Source organism: Mizuhopecten yessoensis, unplaced genomic scaffold (genome assembly GCF_002113885.1).
Source record: "Mizuhopecten yessoensis strain PY_sf001 unplaced genomic scaffold, ASM211388v2 scaffold3111, whole genome shotgun sequence".
Taxonomy (NCBI): Eukaryota; Metazoa; Mollusca; class Bivalvia; order Pectinida; family Pectinidae; genus Mizuhopecten; species Mizuhopecten yessoensis.
In genome coordinates this window covers 188627-207326 of record NW_018404881.1, presented here as the reverse complement: position 1 = coordinate 207326, position 18700 = coordinate 188627, and the positions used below count along the sequence as shown (strand labels likewise).

At 34.6% G+C, this 18700-nt stretch overlaps 1 protein-coding gene across 10 annotated transcripts in view; it reads left to right on the top strand.

The window, feature by feature from the left end:
- LOC110447019 (septin-2B-like) overlaps nt 1-17473 on the top strand; it is a 92623-nt gene extending 75150 nt beyond the window's left edge. For 5 of the 10 annotated variants that reach the window (XM_021492421.1, XM_021492419.1, XM_021492418.1 and 2 more), the window contains 8 exons: nt 1199-1300; nt 1471-1616; nt 1993-2100; nt 3145-3177; nt 5408-5437; nt 8825-8897; nt 10586-10717; nt 13138-17473. In XM_021492421.1, coding sequence (XP_021348096.1) covers nt 1199-1300; nt 1471-1616; nt 1993-2100; nt 3145-3177; nt 5408-5437; nt 8825-8897; nt 10586-10702 — 609 coding nt within the window. In that variant the 3' untranslated portion in view covers nt 10703-10717; nt 13138-17473. The remainder of the gene's footprint in view (nt 1-1198; nt 1301-1470; nt 1617-1992; nt 2101-3144; nt 3178-5407; nt 5438-8824; nt 8898-10585; nt 10718-13137) is intronic. The other 5 variants (XM_021492413.1, XM_021492415.1, XM_021492412.1 and 2 more) reach the window with 5 other exon arrangements.
- The last annotated feature ends 1227 nt before the right edge of the window (nt 17474-18700 follow it).

Sequence of the window (18700 nt, the reverse complement as noted above, 5' to 3'; positions counted from 1 at the left end):
TTTCATGGGACAGAAGTTCGTCTTGATTTAATTGGTGTTGTTGATAAATTAAATCGTTATTTCTATTGTAATCAGTCAATTTGATTATGTTAAGATAACATATCGGACATTAAATTTCTTGTCAAAGAAGTTTTAGAATGCTGTTTAATAAGGTGAACTTAGTGTCATTTTCTTTACTTAAATCCAAATTTAGATTTAATGAAATTATAGTTGAGTTTTCATCGACACAATTCCTGACGCTAAAATATAATTGTCAGGTTATCTTACATCATGCAGAGAAAATGTATTGTTGAGATAACATGAACAGGTAAATTTGTATATAATTAAAACAACTAGTCATACTATGAGAAAACAATGTCAAACTGAAACAGGTAATAGTTTTAAGTTTTTAATAGACAAACAAATTGACAAAATTGTATAAGTACAAGGGAAAGGTAGATCCAACATGCCCTGTTGGATATTCAGTGGAATTCTGTTCCCCAGTCGATGGATTCCTAAATGGAATTCACTAGTACGGCCATTAGAGTAATCAAAATTACAAAGAAGAGATGACCAGACAACATCCAATGGGGAGTCTCGGGGAAAGTCAATCCAGGTTACCTGTTTGTGGGCGTCATCAGAACAATGTACAGTTGTCAAAAGTGAAAAAAAAAGTGTTTAAAGATAATGGCAAAGTGACCATTGGTATTAAATAATCAGTAACATATTGACAGGTTATAACGGTGAACATTTGTCTACCTAGGATGTGTCTGTACCATTAACTGACATTACACTCTCATCTTTACACTTAGTGGAATTCTGTCTAGCAGTTTCTCTATATAATAAGGATTGATTTATAAGCTCACTGATATAAAGTGCACTACTAGTGTGAGCTTTGTTGTGGTGCTTTGTCTGTCGTCTGTCATCTGTTTAAAGACATTTCCTCCTAAACTACTGAGAAGATTTTAACCAAGTTTTGTTGGGAGCATCCTCAGCTCATGCTTACAGAATTTCTAGCATTCCTTGGTGCTACATTTCCAAACTACAGGACAGATTTTAACTAATTTTCCAAAATATCCAGGTGAGCCAAGGCCCCTTGGTTGTCTTGTTTACTTTTTCCTGTGTTAACACCATATATAATAGTTAACACCATATATAATAGTTAACACTGTATACAAGTTGAAATAAAAAAATAAATGATAGTTGTGATTTTGTATAGGTGATGGACCAGATAGATGAACACGGAATCAGTATTTACCCACTCCCGGACTGTGACTCGGACGAAGACGAGGACTACCGGGAACAGTGTCGCCAACTCAAGGTAACAATAGACTCTCTAATTGATTGATGCTATTTAAACCTTAATTCTGTAATTATCAAGTGTATTATTTAATTTCTTTTACAAAAAATAAATAACAAAATAACAAAATTTAACGATTTCATGTAACAGGAGTGTTGTTTGAATTGCCATTGTCTAACATCTACTTCCAGGAAGCAGTGCCTTTTGCAGTGATTGGGGCCAACACAGTAATAGAGGTCAAAGGTCGCAAGGTCAGAGGACGCATGTACCCATGGGGAGTGGTGGAAGTAGAAAATCCAGAACACTGCGACTTCATCAAACTTAGAACAATGCTGATGTAAGGACCCTTGTGATTGGTCACTGAAGACAAATTTAGGCCAATCAAATTCAGGCTTGGTTTATGTTGTGATGGACCCAAGACTGAAATGATATGTTTTTAACAATCTATATGCTGTTCTAATTTAGAAAAATCATGATACATTATAAAGACCTTGGTCTGAAAAGTTGTGAATCTTATTCCGAAAACTGTTAATTCATGACAAAAAAAAAGATATGACGCCTCACAATGATGCACTTCTAATTATATATATTCATACAAATCTTACTCCTGCCACTTTATCTGACTTTCTCCAGAAAACATTTTTAGAGTAGCAACAGATTAGTGTAAAATTCACTATCCTAAAATGACAATCTGTCTACCCCTGATGTTACAGCACACATATGCAAGACTTACAGGAAGTCACACAAGAAGTGCATTATGAGAACTTCCGGGCGGAGAAACTCGCCGATGGAGGAGGAGCCGCAGCCAAGAAGACTGTCAGGTATGGGCGGGGCATAATAGTGATCGACAGCTGTATCCTACATGTAAAAACTAGGCGGGGTTTACAAACTGACAATGTTTCCACTTTCTTTGTAAGGCTGCCTTAATCATCTATTTGTCTGTTCCATTTTTCATTATCATTTTTTATCCTTAGCCAAATTTTCACACCTCTCCAACCTGCTAGCTTCACTGGACACTTTTTGTGTGTAAAGTCACTTTATTGTTGTTTATGATTTTCATTTATGATTTCTCCCTCATCTTTTCCCGTAGAACATCGATTTCTTATTCATCTTATCATGTAGAGCAACAATTTCTCCCCCATTTTTTCACGTAGAATATAGATTTCCCCCTCACTAAGAATATTGACAAACCTCACATCGTTTGCTTTTAACGTTTTATAAGATAATGCTGTTAGGGTGTGATTGTCTACTTTACTTTTAAACATTTTAATACCACTATTGTGTTCTTTTTATTTGAAATTTCTAAAATATATCAAGTCAATAAAAATGTTTATTAAGAAAAGGAGATTTCTTATATGTTTTATCATACTTTTATGTTTGAATATGTTTTTGGCGGGGGAGGGGGAATAAAAAATGGAAAGAAAACAGTCCTGCATTAATGTTCATTCAGAATTACACTAGCCACAATTAATTATTGTAGGTGATGAAAATAGTAGGCAATTTTCTTAAAGTAGACCAAGTTAACTGTGTTGTCTAGACCAAGGGTCAGTGTAACGTGTAGCCAACACGTAAACACAATCTTGAAAGTTGAAATGTGTCTGTCAAAAGATCGGCAGAACTTATGATGTTATGTTATGCGTTATTTATGGCCACCGACCCTAAATAGATTTTTTTCTTAACCTCTCATCTTTTCTCTGTTGCCTCCAACGATGTGACAATCTATATCAACAGGAAAAAATCTCTTTATTTCAAATATTGAAAAGAACACACTAGTTTTGAGTTGTTTTAAATTTGTGTGGTGAGTTGTCGTCTATAGGATTAGATTTGTTTGATTTGTGTGCCCCTCACTGTTTGTGTTATTACAGACGGGGGCGAGGTGACGAGGTCGATGCTCAAGAGTATGTCTTATTTTCTCTCTTCTGCGTGAATCTAACATGCCAACTTCATAGCTATACAGCTTTCATTCTGTCTAATGCCTAGGCCAGCTAATGGACCGTTTTAAACTTTTGCCAAATGCCTTAGTAGTTTGCCGATACATTTTGTCACACAAAAAGTTGAATAATTTAAGTTTTCATTTACAAATTCAAAATGTTAAGTTTTTTATTTGGGTGAATGGAGTTCATTGATACCTGTATCTTTGATGCTAAATCTTATATCAATTTTACTCATTCTCCCCTGAAATTTCATAATGAACTATTCCATCCTTTGAATTGGAAGAGTTCAAATGTGTCTTCAGGGATGAATGAGTTAATTAAAATATGAAATCAAGAACAGGCCATTAGATGTACAGATGTATATAAATTTGGACTTCAAGAAATATCATTTAAAGATTGTTTTGAAGCGGACAGTATTTTACAGAATGAGGACTGTTGATACTAAAGCATCTCCTACAGTTGTGGCGCCGACATTTAACCAAAGTTTTGTTCAGATATTTGTAAAATTTATGTTTCACATGATCACGGAAACATGATAATAGTAGTTGTGGGTATGGGATTGGGGGTGGATTAATATCAAAAACATAAATTAAGATCATTTTATGATTGGCCAAAACAAAAGAAGACAGATATTGATTTCATTTGGTCTAATAGTTCCACCAAGTTTTTGTATTCAGTTGAAAGTAAGTTTAATAACAGAATTTATGATTATTTTAACAAAATAATTTGTAGTCAAAACCCACACAATTGTAAACTGATAATTTACATACTATCCACACGTTTCAGGGACAAAATGACAACTTTGCTTCAACAATTTTAACAGCTTTCAGTCAAGTTATGCATTCTGTTAACATGAGACGGGCCTAATGAGGCTATATTGTATATTTTACAAGTGTTTCTGAAGAAAACTTTGACCATGTCCGCTAACAGATAAGTTCCTTTGCATATCATCCATTCCTTATTCGGCGCCTTAGCACCTGCATGTTGTTCAGAGTTTTTCCCAAATTTAGAAATCATGAAAAGATTTTGTAATCACAACCCTTTCTTACCTGAAATGTCCTGAATGCAACAGAAAGTAAAATGTGGAAAAGGACATTTTAGATAACGCCTTCCTACATTCCACTTCGCCTCTGACGTCATAACATGTCTTGTCATCTTACAGATTGTGTCGTTTATCAAAAGAGTAGTCCTTCAGACAATCTACCTGTATTTCATAAGAATGAAGTTGTATGCAAATCTACCTGTATGTCATATGTATGCAGTCATATAAGGTTTACCTGTATGTCATAGGAATGTAGTCATGTAAATTTACCTGTATGTCATACGAATGTAGTCATGTAAATTTACCTGTATATCATACAAATGTAGTCATGTAAATTTACCTGTATGTCATACAAATGTAGTCTTATGTAAAAGTTTCTTACTTTTTATCATGACTTGCCTGTAGTACATGTATTTACTTTATTTTCGAAATTTAACTTCATAGAAATTTTCATAAAAAGATGGTGCCTATCTTAAAATGTATATAATCTATTATTCAAACAGCTGTCTTTTGCTTTATAAAGTTCTTTAGTCTTTAAATGATAGACTTTATTCATAGAAAAATATTTGTAAACTTGTTTTAAGCTGACATTGCTTTCACTAACAGAATTCCAGGACTTCCTTTGTTAGCCTATGACGTACTGTCCTTGTTAGCTTACTTTTCAGGTTTAAATTACATGTAACAATCATCAACATTTAATCTCCTGATTCTGTGTCTTTGAATATAGAAATGAATATTTTTTCAAGACGACCACACAAGCAACTCATTTATTGTTCGGTTCCTTTTCATTTTAAGATATTCGATATCTGTACATATTTTAATGTTTTTTATTTGTTTAAATTAAAGTAAGAATTCCCTTGAATTTGGAATATTTTCTTTTTCTTTTTCAAATGAGATCAAGGCTGATCAATGTCTTTGTCAAGAATAGATACAAATCTAGAATTATAGGGCTGTACCTATATATAATGCTTCCAGTGTAATGCAGTATTCAGCTTCAGAATTTATACAATATTAGTAGATAGTGTTTATTTACCCGGGAAGCTAACCTCTGTATATTATATTTTTATCATGCAAAGAAATACAGTGACAACATTGTTTTAAATCTCAATGTCGAAATAAGCTGGTTTAAAAAATAATTGACTTTTTTTTCAGTCGAGTTTCACTCGTGGACAAGCTTAGAAGGTTGTTCTTGGTTTAAAACTTTTCAGTATTTCTATAATTTATGATATACATCAATATATTGCAACATATATAAAAAACATTCTGTTAAAATATATCATAAAACTTTTAATCACGGTTTAAGCATTATGAATACGCTACTTCAGTCTTCATGTCTTTCTCATCTCCCTGATATAGTCTGGTATATATCCAAACGTTTAAAACTGTTTTTTGCTTGCAGGGACGTGTAACTTATTGTTCAGAATACATATATGAACTTGCAACATTCTATTGCTAATTTTGCGACATTTTGCGTTACTATTGAAGCTTCGCCCTTCCCCCGACTTTCCTAGCTGACTTTTAAAGCTTTCTTAGTTTAACAGATAAGCTTAGTTAGCCATTATTAGTTTCGTTACAACTTTTCCTTGAAATCACGTGGTGTAATATCATGCTGATTTATTAGTTACATTTGTTTAAGCTTTGTAAGTTTACAGCGAGAACCTAATCATTTCTTTGTTTGTAAACACTTTTCCTGTTTTTTTCCCTTCCTCTTTGCTCCTGCTGCATCATACGGTAAGCATGTGCGACTGGTAGTGTATATCTGATTGTGTTAAACCTACCTGTGTACGCCTGATTGTGTTCAGCAAACCTCGGTTACAGCTTTAATACATTCCTCTGTAAAACCAACCATACTGTTTGTCCTATTGACTCTCCGTCTGTGTGTACTTCTCTGTCTGTAGTTGGGAGAGGAAATTAAAATAAAAAAACCAAAGGGAAAAAATGGGTTTAAGAAACTTTATAACAAAACGTATCTTAGCGGATTGGGAAAGGAAGTTTGAGGCAAAGGTCATACTATGTAGTTGGTCCCTTTATACAGGTTATTATAGAGCACAAAACAGGTGTAAAATATCAGATTGTACCTTAATAAATGTAAGCGTTCATTAAACACAGGTTGTCCATACAGACAAGGGGTAGTGGATGTAGACGGGGGTTTCCTTTAGACAGTTTTGTCTATATAGACAAGGGGTAGTGGCTGTAGACGGGGGATTCCTTTAGACAGTTTTGTCTATACAGACAAGGGGTAGTGGCTGTAGACGGGGGATTCCTTAAGACAGTTTTGTCTATACAGACAAGGGGTAGTGGATGTAGACGGGGGATTCCTTTAGACAGTTTTGTCTATATAGACAAGGGGTAGTGGCTGTAGACCGGGATTCCTTTAGACAGTTTTGTCTATACAGACAAGGGGTAGTGACAGTTTTGTCTATACAGACAAGGGGGAGTGGCGGTAGACGGGGGATTCCTTAAGACAGTTTTGTCTCTACAGACAAGGGGTAGTGGCTGTAGACGGGGGGTTCCTTTAGACAGTTTTGTCTATATAGACAAGGGGTAGGGGCTGTAGACCGGGGTTCCTTTAGACAGTTTTGTCTATACAGACCAGGGGTAGTGGCTGTAGACTGGGGATTCCTTAAAATAGTTTTGTCTATATAGACAAGGGGTAGTGGCTGTAGCCCGGGATTCCTTTAGACAGTTTTGTCTATACAGACAAGGGGTAGTGGATGTAGACGGGGGATTCCTTTGGACAGTTTTGTCTATACAGACAAGGGGTAGTGGCTGTAGACAGGGGATTCCTTAGGACAGTTTTGAATATACAGACAAGGGGTAGTGGCTGTAGACTGGGGATTCCTTAAGATAGTTTTGTCTATATAGACAAGGGGTAGTGGCTGTAGACGGGGGGATTCCTTTAGACAGTTTTGTCTATACAGACAAGGGGTAGTGGCTGTAGACAGGGGATTCCTTAGGACAGTTTTGAATATACAGACAAGGGGTAGTGGCTGTAGACTGGGGATTCCTTAAGACAGTTTTGACTATACAGACAAGGGGTAGTGGCTGTAGACCGGGGATTCCTTAAGACAGTTTTGTCTATATAGACAAGGGGTAGTGGCTGTAGACCGGGGATTCCTTAAGACAGTTCTGACAGTGTATTCTTCCATATCAATCAAGGTTCTCAGATGGTTTTGATAGAATTTGATTTCTTGTGTATTTCCTGAAATTCAAATAATTTCAATATTTAATTACAAATTAATGCAAAAAAATCCAAAAAAAAATCACCTATTGAAATTATTATTTCTTAGCTTTGAAAATGAAACATTTATTTTGTCTGATGAAAGTGTATTTTGTTTTATACATCAGTTCTTCTTTTCCATATATTTATAACAAAACTAGAATAAGTAAAACAATCTTCAAAAAAGAAAAAAATATGTTTATTAGCAAATGTTGCTGGACCCATTGTAGTAGGGGTGGAGCTAGACGATTGGGAAGGGTAGATGGGTGTGTCTGTTGCTGGACCCATTGTAGTGGGGGTGGAGCTAGACGATTGGGAAGGGTAGATGGGTGTGTCTGTTGCATGATAATGAATATGCATGACTATACTTTACTCAGAACTGTACAGAGATAAACTGATTGTGCTAATGATGCAAACTGATATTTATTGTGTGTTACAAATTTATACATGTAGCTCTAAAAATAATTATTTGATGACTGAACTGTTTCCTTTCGGACTTCATAACAACTAAAATATCTTGTTATATCACCTACCCTACTATTGCACGTTAATCTACGTTATCAATACTTCCAAAGGAGCCTATATAATTCAAGCACACTTTTCAAGATTTTGTTTTAATCACATCAAACAAGGCAAAACCATTTAATTTTAACTTTAATAAAAATAATGATTTTCGGAACAAATGTTAATTAATTTAATGGTTATACATTTTTAGTCATTTTGAGAATAACTGTTATTAGATAGATACACTTTGTAACATAAAGGTGGTGCCATATCTTCATGCCAACATTGCCATTCTAATGTATGTTAAGCTACAAGCCATGCACCTGTATACCACTCCCCTGTCGCCTTTTGCCGCGTCAACCACTTCCTGTTTACTGTAAATTTCTCACGTTTGTACACCACACGGGATCGCCTTTTGTTTCTCCAGCAACTTCCTGTTTACAATTTATTAATTACGACTTAAGAGGTATTCAGTTCCTAGTAAATTTTGAATTCAAAAATGTCAAAATATTCAGACACATACAAGGAAACTCATTTTACAAGTTTCAGTTGGGGGAAAAATAATAGTGGGGAAAAAAGAAGAAATACTCTCAAAAATTAAGTCTTTTACAGTAAACAGTGTGTGTGCTACGTTTGTGTGCATTTTTAATATTTATTTTCCCATACTCTGATCACTTAAATGTTTCATTCTTTTAATTTGAAATTATGTTTTTGTCCCCTGATAAAATATTCCAGTGTATAACTTATCCAAAGCCTTTAATTATTTGTTAATGTTTGATGTTATACAGAGTTCACTTAACTACCATTAGCTGTACCTCTATGGGATTCTGTTTTCTATGTTACAGTAAACGTAGACCTGAGAGTCAAGCCCAGGAACTCACAGACCGTGAAAAACAACTGGTAGAGAAGGAGGCTGAGGTAGGTGTGGCAAGATTCTGTCTGGGACCTTTGACTGTCCAGAGTTTCTGTCTGGTAGCTGTATAACCTTTTGTCTGTTCAGATCTTCTGTCTGGTAGCTGCATGTCATTTTGTCTGTTCAGAACTTCTGTCTGGTAGCTGTATGTCCTTTTGTCTGTTCAGAGTTTCAGTCTGGTAGCTGTATGTCCTTTTGTCTGTTCAGAATTTCTGTCTGGTAGCTGTATGTCCTTTTGTCGGCCCAGAATTTCCGTCTGGTAGCTGTTTGTCCTTTTGTCTGTTCAGAGTTTTCATCTGGTAGCTGTATGTCCTTTTGTCTGTCCAGAATTTCTGTCTGGTAGCTGTATGTCCTTTTGTTGGCCCAGAATTTCCGTCTGGTAGCTGTTTATCCTTTTATCTGTCCAGAATTTCTATCTGGTAGCTGTTTATCCTTTTGTCTGTTCAGAATTTCTGTCTGGTAGCTGTATGTCCTTTTGTTGGCCCAGAATTTCCGTCTGGTAGCTGTTTATCCTTTTATCTGTCCAGAATTTCTATCTGGTAGCTGTTTGTCATTTTGTCTGTTCAGAGTTTCTGTCTGGTAGCTGTATGTCCTTTTGTCTGCCCAGAATTTCTATCTGGTAGCTGTTTGTCCTTTTGTCTGTCCAGAATTTCTATCTGGTAGCTGTTTGTCCCTTTGTCTGTTCAGAGTTTCTGTCTGGTAGCTGTATGTCCTTTTATCTGTCCAGAATTTCTATCTGGTTGCTGTTTGTCATTTTGGCTGTTCAGAGTTTCTGTCTGGTAGCTGTATGTCCTTTTGTCTGTCAAAAATTTCTATCTGGTTGCTGTTTGTCCTTTTGTCTGTTCAGAGTTTCTGTCTGGTAGCTGTATGTCCTTTTGTCTGTCCAGAATTTCTATCTTGTAGCTGTTTGTCCTTTTGTCTGTTCAGAGTTTCTGTCTGGTAGCTGTATGTCCTTTTGTCTGTTCAGAATTTCTGTCTGGTAGCTGTATGTCCTTTTGTCGGCACAGAATTTCCGTCTGGTAGCTGTTTGTCCCTTTGTCTGTCCAGAGATTCTGCCAGGTAGCTGTTTGTCATTTCGTCCACCGATGAGAAATGCCCCTCTGTCTGTCTAGAGCTTTTATCTGCAAGCTGTTTGTCCCTTTGTCTGTCAAGAGATTCTGCCAGGTAGTTGTTTGTCATTTTGTCCACCTATCAGTAATACCCCCTTTGTCTGTCGTGAGATTCCGTCTGGTAACTGTTTGTCATTTTGTCCACCTATCAGTAATGCCATTGTCTGTCGTGAGATTCTGTCTGGTAGCTGTTTGTCATTTTGTCCACCTATCAGTAATGTCCCTCTGTCTGTCTAGAGCTTCTGTCTGCAAGCTGTATGTTTCTTTTTTTGTCTATCTGTTTTGGTTGAACATAGAAGTATGTTAAACACTTTGTCCACACTCCGTGTCCATTTATTTCTCTTCCTCATTGGTTTTCTTTCCTTATTTCGAATTTTGCTTTCAACAATGTCACAGTCAAATTTGTAAAGAACAAAATCAAATTAAATTGTATTTTGAAGTTAACATTTAATTATATTTAGTGTTTCAGTGTATATCTAATTATAAAATGAGGAAAAAATGTATATGAAAATAGCCTGAAGTCAAAGCAAAGTTAAGACCATATTTGCACCACTTGAATATCTACATTAAATTTGTTCCGACAGTTATGCAAGATGCAGAAGATGTTGGCTCGCATGCAAGCTGAAATGGACGCCCAGAAACATGGCGGGACTCCCCAGAAAGTACAACAGAATGGAGGCGTTAAGTCACATGATGTGTAGACCAATCATACTCAGGTATGTGGAATAAAAGGCCTGGTTACTTGTATTTGTTTGTCGTATTGAAAGCCAATTAACAAAGGTCGTATAGGGCCATGTGGTAGTCTGTAACAGCCAATCAACACACTAATGTCACACAGGGTCTACGTAGGCTTAACCCTTCACCACTGTGGACCATAAAGGGCCATGTGGTAGTCTGTAACAGCCAATCAACACACTAATGTAACACAGGGTCTACGAAGGCTTAACCCTTCACCACTGTGGACCATAAAGGGCCATGTGGTAGTCTGTAACAGCCAATCAACACAATAATGTCACACAGGGTCTATGTAGGCTTAACCCTTCACCACTGTGGACCATAAAGTGCCATGTGGTAGTCTGTAACAGCCAATCAACACAATAATGTCACACAGGGTCTATGTAGGCTTAACTCTTCACCACTGTGGACCATAAAGGGCCATGTGGAAGTCTGTAACAACCAATCAACACAATAATGTAACACAGGGTCTATGTAGGCTTAACCCTTCACCACTGTGGACCATAAAGTGCCATGTGGTAGTCTGTAACAGCCAATCAACACACTAATGTCACACATGGTCTATGTAGGCTTAACCCTTCACCACTGTGGACCATAAAGTGCCATGTGGTAGTCTGTAACAACCAATCAACACAATAATGTCACACAGGGTCTATGTAGGCTTAACCCTTCACCACTGTGGACCATAATGGGCCATGTGGGAGTCTGTAACAGCCAATCAACACACTAATGTAACACAGGGTCTACGAAGGCTTAACCCTTCACCACTGTGGACCATAATGGACTCATCCAAAAAAAATGTATGGTAAAGTTTACTAAAGTTACATAGGGGTGAAAGGGTTAACAGCCAATCAACACAATAATGTCACACAGGGTCTACATAGGCTTAACCCTTTCACCACTGTGGACAATAATGGACTCATCCAGATAAATGTATTGTAAAGTTTACTAAAGTTACATGGGGTGAAAGGGTTAAAAGCTCATCAACACAATGAGATCATACAGGGTAACACAGTAGCACTATGCAGTAAAAAGTAGCTGTGCCGATTGAGAGACTGACATTTTGATTACGTCACCTTCAATTGCCAAATATTTTGTACAAGAAAACATTTTGAAAAGCAATGCTAGCCTTTCTTTCCTATATCTGTTATGAGATCAACATTGTATCAAACTTATGAGGATTTAAATCCAATCTAAATCTGAAATAAAATTACTTGCTGGAGCACTTATTGAGAATAAACTCATTGAATTGGATATAAATCGTAATCATCCATGGATATCGACTGTGTAGCTTTCACACAAAATTTCTGCCGTCAAAAAATGAAAAAAAACAAAATAGGATTCATTATGATGTTACATAAACTGCAACAGGAAAAAAATGCAAGTTTTAAGGTTTTTGCACGTTTCATTCATAAGAAATATTAACACAACACTTTACGTATTGACAAATAACCAGACAAAATCAATGTACATGTACATCGATTACTGACAAATAACTAGACAAAATCAATGTACATGTACATCAGTGACAAATAACCAGACAAAATCAATATACATGTACATCGATTACTGACAAATAACCAGACAAAATCAATGTAAATGTACATTAATTACTGACAAATAACCAGTCAAAATCAATGTACATGTACATTAATTACTGACAAATAACCAGTCAAAATCAATGTACATGTACATTAATTACTGACAAATAACCAGACAAAATCAATGTACGTGTACATCAGTGACAAATAACCAGACAAAATCAATATACATGTACATCGATTACTGACAAATAACCAGACAAAATCAATGTACATGTACATCAGTGACAAATAACCAGACAAAACCAATGTACATGTACATCGATTACTGACAAATAACCAGACAAAATCTATGTACATGTACATCGATTACTGACAAATAACCAGACAAAATCAATGTACATGTACATTAATTACTGACAAATAACCAGTCAAAATCAATGTACATGTACATCGATTACTAACAAATAACCAGACAAAATCAATGTACATGTACATTAATTACTGAGGGATAACCAGACAAAATCAATTTACATGTACATTAATTACTGAGGGATAACCAGACAAAATCAATATACATCGATTACTGACAAATAACCAGCCAAAATCAATGTACATGTACATCGATTACTGACAAATAACCAGACAAAATCAATGTACATCGATTACTGACAAATAACCAGACAAAATCATGATTACTGAGTAAAAAACACCTAAAATTCTTCTATTTTGAAGATTCTTTGTGTAGCTTTACATTCAAACATTAACTTTAATTTATTTTAGAGATTTCAATTTGACTTTTGAACCATTGTTATAGTGTTGTGTAGCTTTTGATTTAAACTTATTTTGGTTTATTTCAGGGTTTCAAATCTTACTCCTGTACCATCACTTTTGTGTGAAGACACGTGGATCACCATGGGAGTGAGGACGACATTTAACAATAACTTCAGCAGACACAATCAGCGGATCTTACGTCATTCGAGAACTGTATTTTTGGGTCTACGAGTATACCATCTTGTAGCATGATTGATAATTTTGAGCGAGCTGTGAGGAATTTTTACCAGGACTTGCCTTGTAGACAATCATACTTTTCCACTGCTGGGCTATGTTGTGTGCAAAACTGAATTACTACCGCCTCTCAGTCTAGGGGAGCTAACTCCATTTATTTTTCCAACAACAATCAGTACAAAATTGGTAAAAGTGCAATTTTTTTAAAGGTCAGATAGTCACAATTGGTCGAGAATATATATATATATAATATGTCTTTACCTGAAGATTGTTGACTTTAAAAATGGCCAAAAATAAATATAAATAGATCTGTCTGAAGTGCTAATGAATTTATTTGTATAAATTCTAATGCAATTTTCAAATAAAAATGTGTTGATTAATAGGAATTTTAGTCAACTTTATTCCTGTGTTTTAAACTGGATCACTTCAAGTGAAAAAAAAACCTTTCCTTTATCAGTCAGTGGACTGGTCAGGAGCCGAAATTGACATTTTGTGTCTTTTTCGAAAGTCATTTTATTATTTTTATTTTTAATGTTTGTACAGTTGATAATACTATGTATGATATAGTTCAGGGTTTTCTGGCTCTGGCTATTAGCATTAAACATTAAGATATGCCAAAACATGTTCTGTACTGTCTAGCATTGTAGAGTTAGGTGCTTATTACAAAGGTTTTTCTATCTTTAGGCCAAATCTTAATTAAAATTGTACTTTGTTTGATACTTAAACAACTAGTAAACTTGTAGAAAATGAGATCTGAAGTTGTTAACAACGTATTTGATCAAAACCAGCTTCAAATGCCGAGTAAACATAGATATGTAAAATTTTGGAATACATTTTGTTTTTGAGGGAAAATTCACATTCTGGTGCTTCACACTACAACAATTACATCAGTAGTAAAATGTTTTAGAGATTGACCAGATTCAAGATTTTAAAAACGTGACAGGAAATATCGTTGTTATATAAATGATTTTGAATTTTCAGCACCCTTCTTAGTAGATATTTAAGATTACATTAAAAACAAAACGCCCATACTAAAATAAGAATTATTTATTTGCAACATTTTTTTTCTGTAAATGAATACATTCTTCAATATATTTCTTGTATTATGACAAATCAGCATAAAAAATCCTATATTCATAATTCTTAAGAAAGACAAAAAGGAAACTGGAGAGAAATGTGATTATTTTAAGTGTCGCTCGCAATTTCTAAAATAACTAGAAAAATTTCTACGCAAGAGCAACCTTTTTATCATGTTTCATTGTGGCGAGTAAACGAATACAAGATACTGCAGTTTTATTCCATAAGATTTTTATTTATTCAAATGATACAAAATACATATATATATTATCAATAATTACTAAATGTAACAAAGTTATAGATTCCATTAATAGTTTATTGTTCCTATTAAATAGTATTATAATTTCACTTGGTTTTCAGATTCACCAACAAATCAGTCTCAACCGATCTGTGATCTTCTTACAAGTTGAAATTGATACAAACTTTGTGATTGGTTGAAGTTTGATTATTCTGACCAATGGGATAAGAGTGTATGAGTGTTTGGTGGGTTTGTAACCAATGGTGACCAGTATGTCTGTTCTAACCCTGATTTAGTGTTTGTAGATAGAAGTATTTGTTGTGTGATTGTTGTTAGGTGATCGGTGTAGAATGATCGGTGTAGAATCAAACATATATAGATCTAACTCAGACTTCCTGAGGTAAGGCCCTGATGTCTTCAGAAAGCATTCTTACATAGGATTGATCAGTCACGTAGTCATCTATTTCAACTGTAAATCAATTCAAATATGAAAAAAGAATTTGTATTACCTTTTTTTTCATTCAATATAATTATAGTTTTTCTTAACAGTGTGTGGAAAAATCTACACATCTGAACACAAATTGAATAATCATGTTTTGCATGGTATTTTCAAGATTAATGAAATTATCAAGTAACTGGAACTCTGAAAATATAAGTTATAGTTGTAGTTTTTTTTGTTAACACATCAGGGCCAGGTTTGTATTGTGGTGTTTAGATATGATCACATTGAGAAGAAAAGTAACAAATATCAATAATTGTGCAATAAACGAACCCAAATTTCTTCCCATTATTATTCTTGTTTGAATCCAGTGTAGATTTTGTATCGTATAATATTTTTCCCTACCTAGGATAAATTAAGATAGTTTATGTATGAAAATTATTTTCCAAAATTAGCATTTTTAGTCTCACACAAGTGCCATTGGTGTCTTGATGAACACTTTTTTCATTGGCCTATATTTATGAGGTTACATTTTCAACAAAATAATCAGCTCCATCATTTACTGGAAAAATATGGTTACATTTTATCTATACTCAGTCAAATTTTCAGAATTGGAATTGACTTTTTAACACATTTTAAAAACATGTAATGTAGATAAAATCATTTGATCAGCTAAACAAAATGTTTTTAAAGTTGATCTAAATTCAGTTTGCAATCTTAAAGATCTTTTATTTATGCATAATATAACATTTTTGAAAAGTAACACATATACACTTAACTAACATATACATGTAATCTTCAACATATTTTCAACATCCAGAAAAAGTCCAAAGACAGATATAAACAATGTAGGAAACTGCTGTTTTTACCAGTGTAATTTTTGTTCTAGAAATGAAATTTCTTTTGCTCAAAGCAGAACTTCACCAGTCATCACAGATACATGAAAAGCTCGTTAGACTTTGCTGTTAAGATTTAGTGGAACTTTGATAACCGGAGTATGGTCCTGTCCTCAGGATCTAGTTCTACGGTTAAAGTTTTTCTTGTTTACATAGACAAACCTGTCATACTGTGAGGATGAATATAGTACTTTCCTTGACATACGTCAATTTTCAGGGCAGATTTTCAAAAAAACAACAACTAAGAACTGAAAATTTAACTTGGTGTATCATTAGGCTAACATGATTGATACAACAGAGTCTGATCATTTACATTCAGGGACTCAACTGATTTTGTAAGCCACAATTCTTGTTTTTTCAAATCGGTAAATTGAGTTATTCCAACAGTTTTGAGTTGACACAGGAATGTCCAGATTGATAGGGAAAGTTTGAAGATTAATGAGGTTCCACTGAAAACACTGTATAGCTATTTCACTTGTAAGCTTTATTTTGCTTTCTCTGTGTAAAGATCAGCGGCTATTGATAGGTTACCATGGAGGCCATCTACAAATTGGTCCTCATAATGTACAGAAAATTTACTAAGCGCTTTGTATAGGAAATTTTATTCAAATAAATATATACATGTATAGCCTTGATTTGAGAATTATGTATACAAGAATTGAAGTTCAGACCAAGCATTTTGTATGAAAGATTTTTTGTTGCTGAAATTTTTGTTACCTGTGTTTTCATTGAGTTAATGTTGACATTCAAATGCTGAGTAAATGCCTTAGCGTGGCTTTGGCATACTGATCTGTTACACCATTGTCAACATTGTCATCGTTTTACTTTTAAATGATCTAACACTCAAATTACACATCAAACATGGACAGTTGTGATTACTGTTAGGTGTAATTACACCAACTTTCTGATTCATCATTTGATTTATTGAAGACTTACGCATTTATGTTCGAAAAAAAAAAAAAAATGTGCATTCAAGTTCAAAATTAAAATGAAGCATTACATGTATATCTGAACAGCTTTGATAACCACGCTTCTGATTTGATGACATCACTTCACATGTCAACAAATGTGCAAGCTTAATGACGGCAGCGTAGTCAACTTTGTCATCATTTTCACATTAGCAACATAAAGTGGATATAATCCTTTTAATGCATAGCTTCATCACTGTCAACATGTGTAATGAAATGTTAACATCGCTGTCAACATGTGTAATGAAATGTTAACATCACTGTCAACATGCCTTTGTATAGTGTCAACACAATATTATCTATGTCTAATCTGTTGATGTGAACATTTCTGTAACCAATGAAGAAGTCATATGTTGTGTATTACCATATAAGGACATGTAAATTGTGTATTACCATATAAGGACATGTAAATTGTGGATTACCATATAAGGACATGTAAATTGCATATTTGCCATATAAGGACATGTAAATTGTGTATTTCCATATTAGGAAACTTATTCTTTTGATAAGCCATATTCATCTTTGCTATTTGCAAAATTGTAATAAAGAAATAAAAGTTCTAAATACAAAGTGTTTCCAGTAGTTTTGTTTTCAAACAAACTTATGCTACAACGTTGGTTCAGTACAAAAAATATCATCTTCAGAAAATGCTGATTAATTACAGCCTTTATTGACATTCAAATGTAAGTTCATTTTAATTGTTACTATTTACAGCATACTATACAAAGTACATCATTAGCCAAATCTTGTCTGCTCAGCTTGTATGGTTTCAATTGCCATTCTCAAAAGTTGTGCTTAAATTTTCCTAGATTTTAATTGGAGTTATGTCCCTTATTTCTGTTTTAGGACTTTTACTTATCTTCTTGAATGATGTTTGTGAAACTTGGTACACATGGTTGTTACTGTAGTTAATTGTATAATTGTGATATATATTCTATTTCCAATATTTCATGTCTGTTCAATTATGCTCCTTTTGTTATTTTACAACATCCTTCCAAGTGTTTAGTAAATTAGATTACAACTGAGGACAAATAGTTGTCCGGGAAGACATGACCCTTAAAAGACCACCTTGCTATTCATATTGGCTTTTCTTTACACTCAAAACTGACATTTTCTTTTTTAAACTGTGAGCAAGATGTATTTAACATATGAAAGGGGAAAGCTCCGGCAGAAAATTTGTATCAGATTTTCCCATTTCCCTACCCTGCTTATCACTCCTCCTACCCAGGAAGCTTACAGGTTCAGTTATTTCAAAAGAGACAAAAATTGAAAACGGGGGTTTAAATCTAAAAGAATATAGAGACAGACATGATTTAAGGGTGTATGGATATACAAATAGACTTATCAATGATGTAAGGAGTAAGGACAGACATACTAAAAGGATGCATGGACAGACAGAACCAAGGACAGACACAATTACAAAGAAAGAGAATGTTTCATGATGTATGGCATGCTACAGGATGTATAGACAGACATGCTACAGGATGTATGGACAGACATGCTACAGGATGTATGGACAGACGTGGATTAATGTTACAGGGTGTATGATCATGAACAGACAAGGATTAAGGACAGACCTGCTACAGGATGTATGGACAGACACAAAGTTTAGGGGACATACATGCTACAGGATGTATGGACAGACACAAGGATTAAGGACAGACATGCTACAGGATGTATGGACAGACACAAGGTTTAGGGGACATACATGCTACAGGATGTATGGACAGACACAAAGATTAAGGACAGACATGCTACAGGGTGTATAAACAGACACAAGGATTAAGGACAGACATG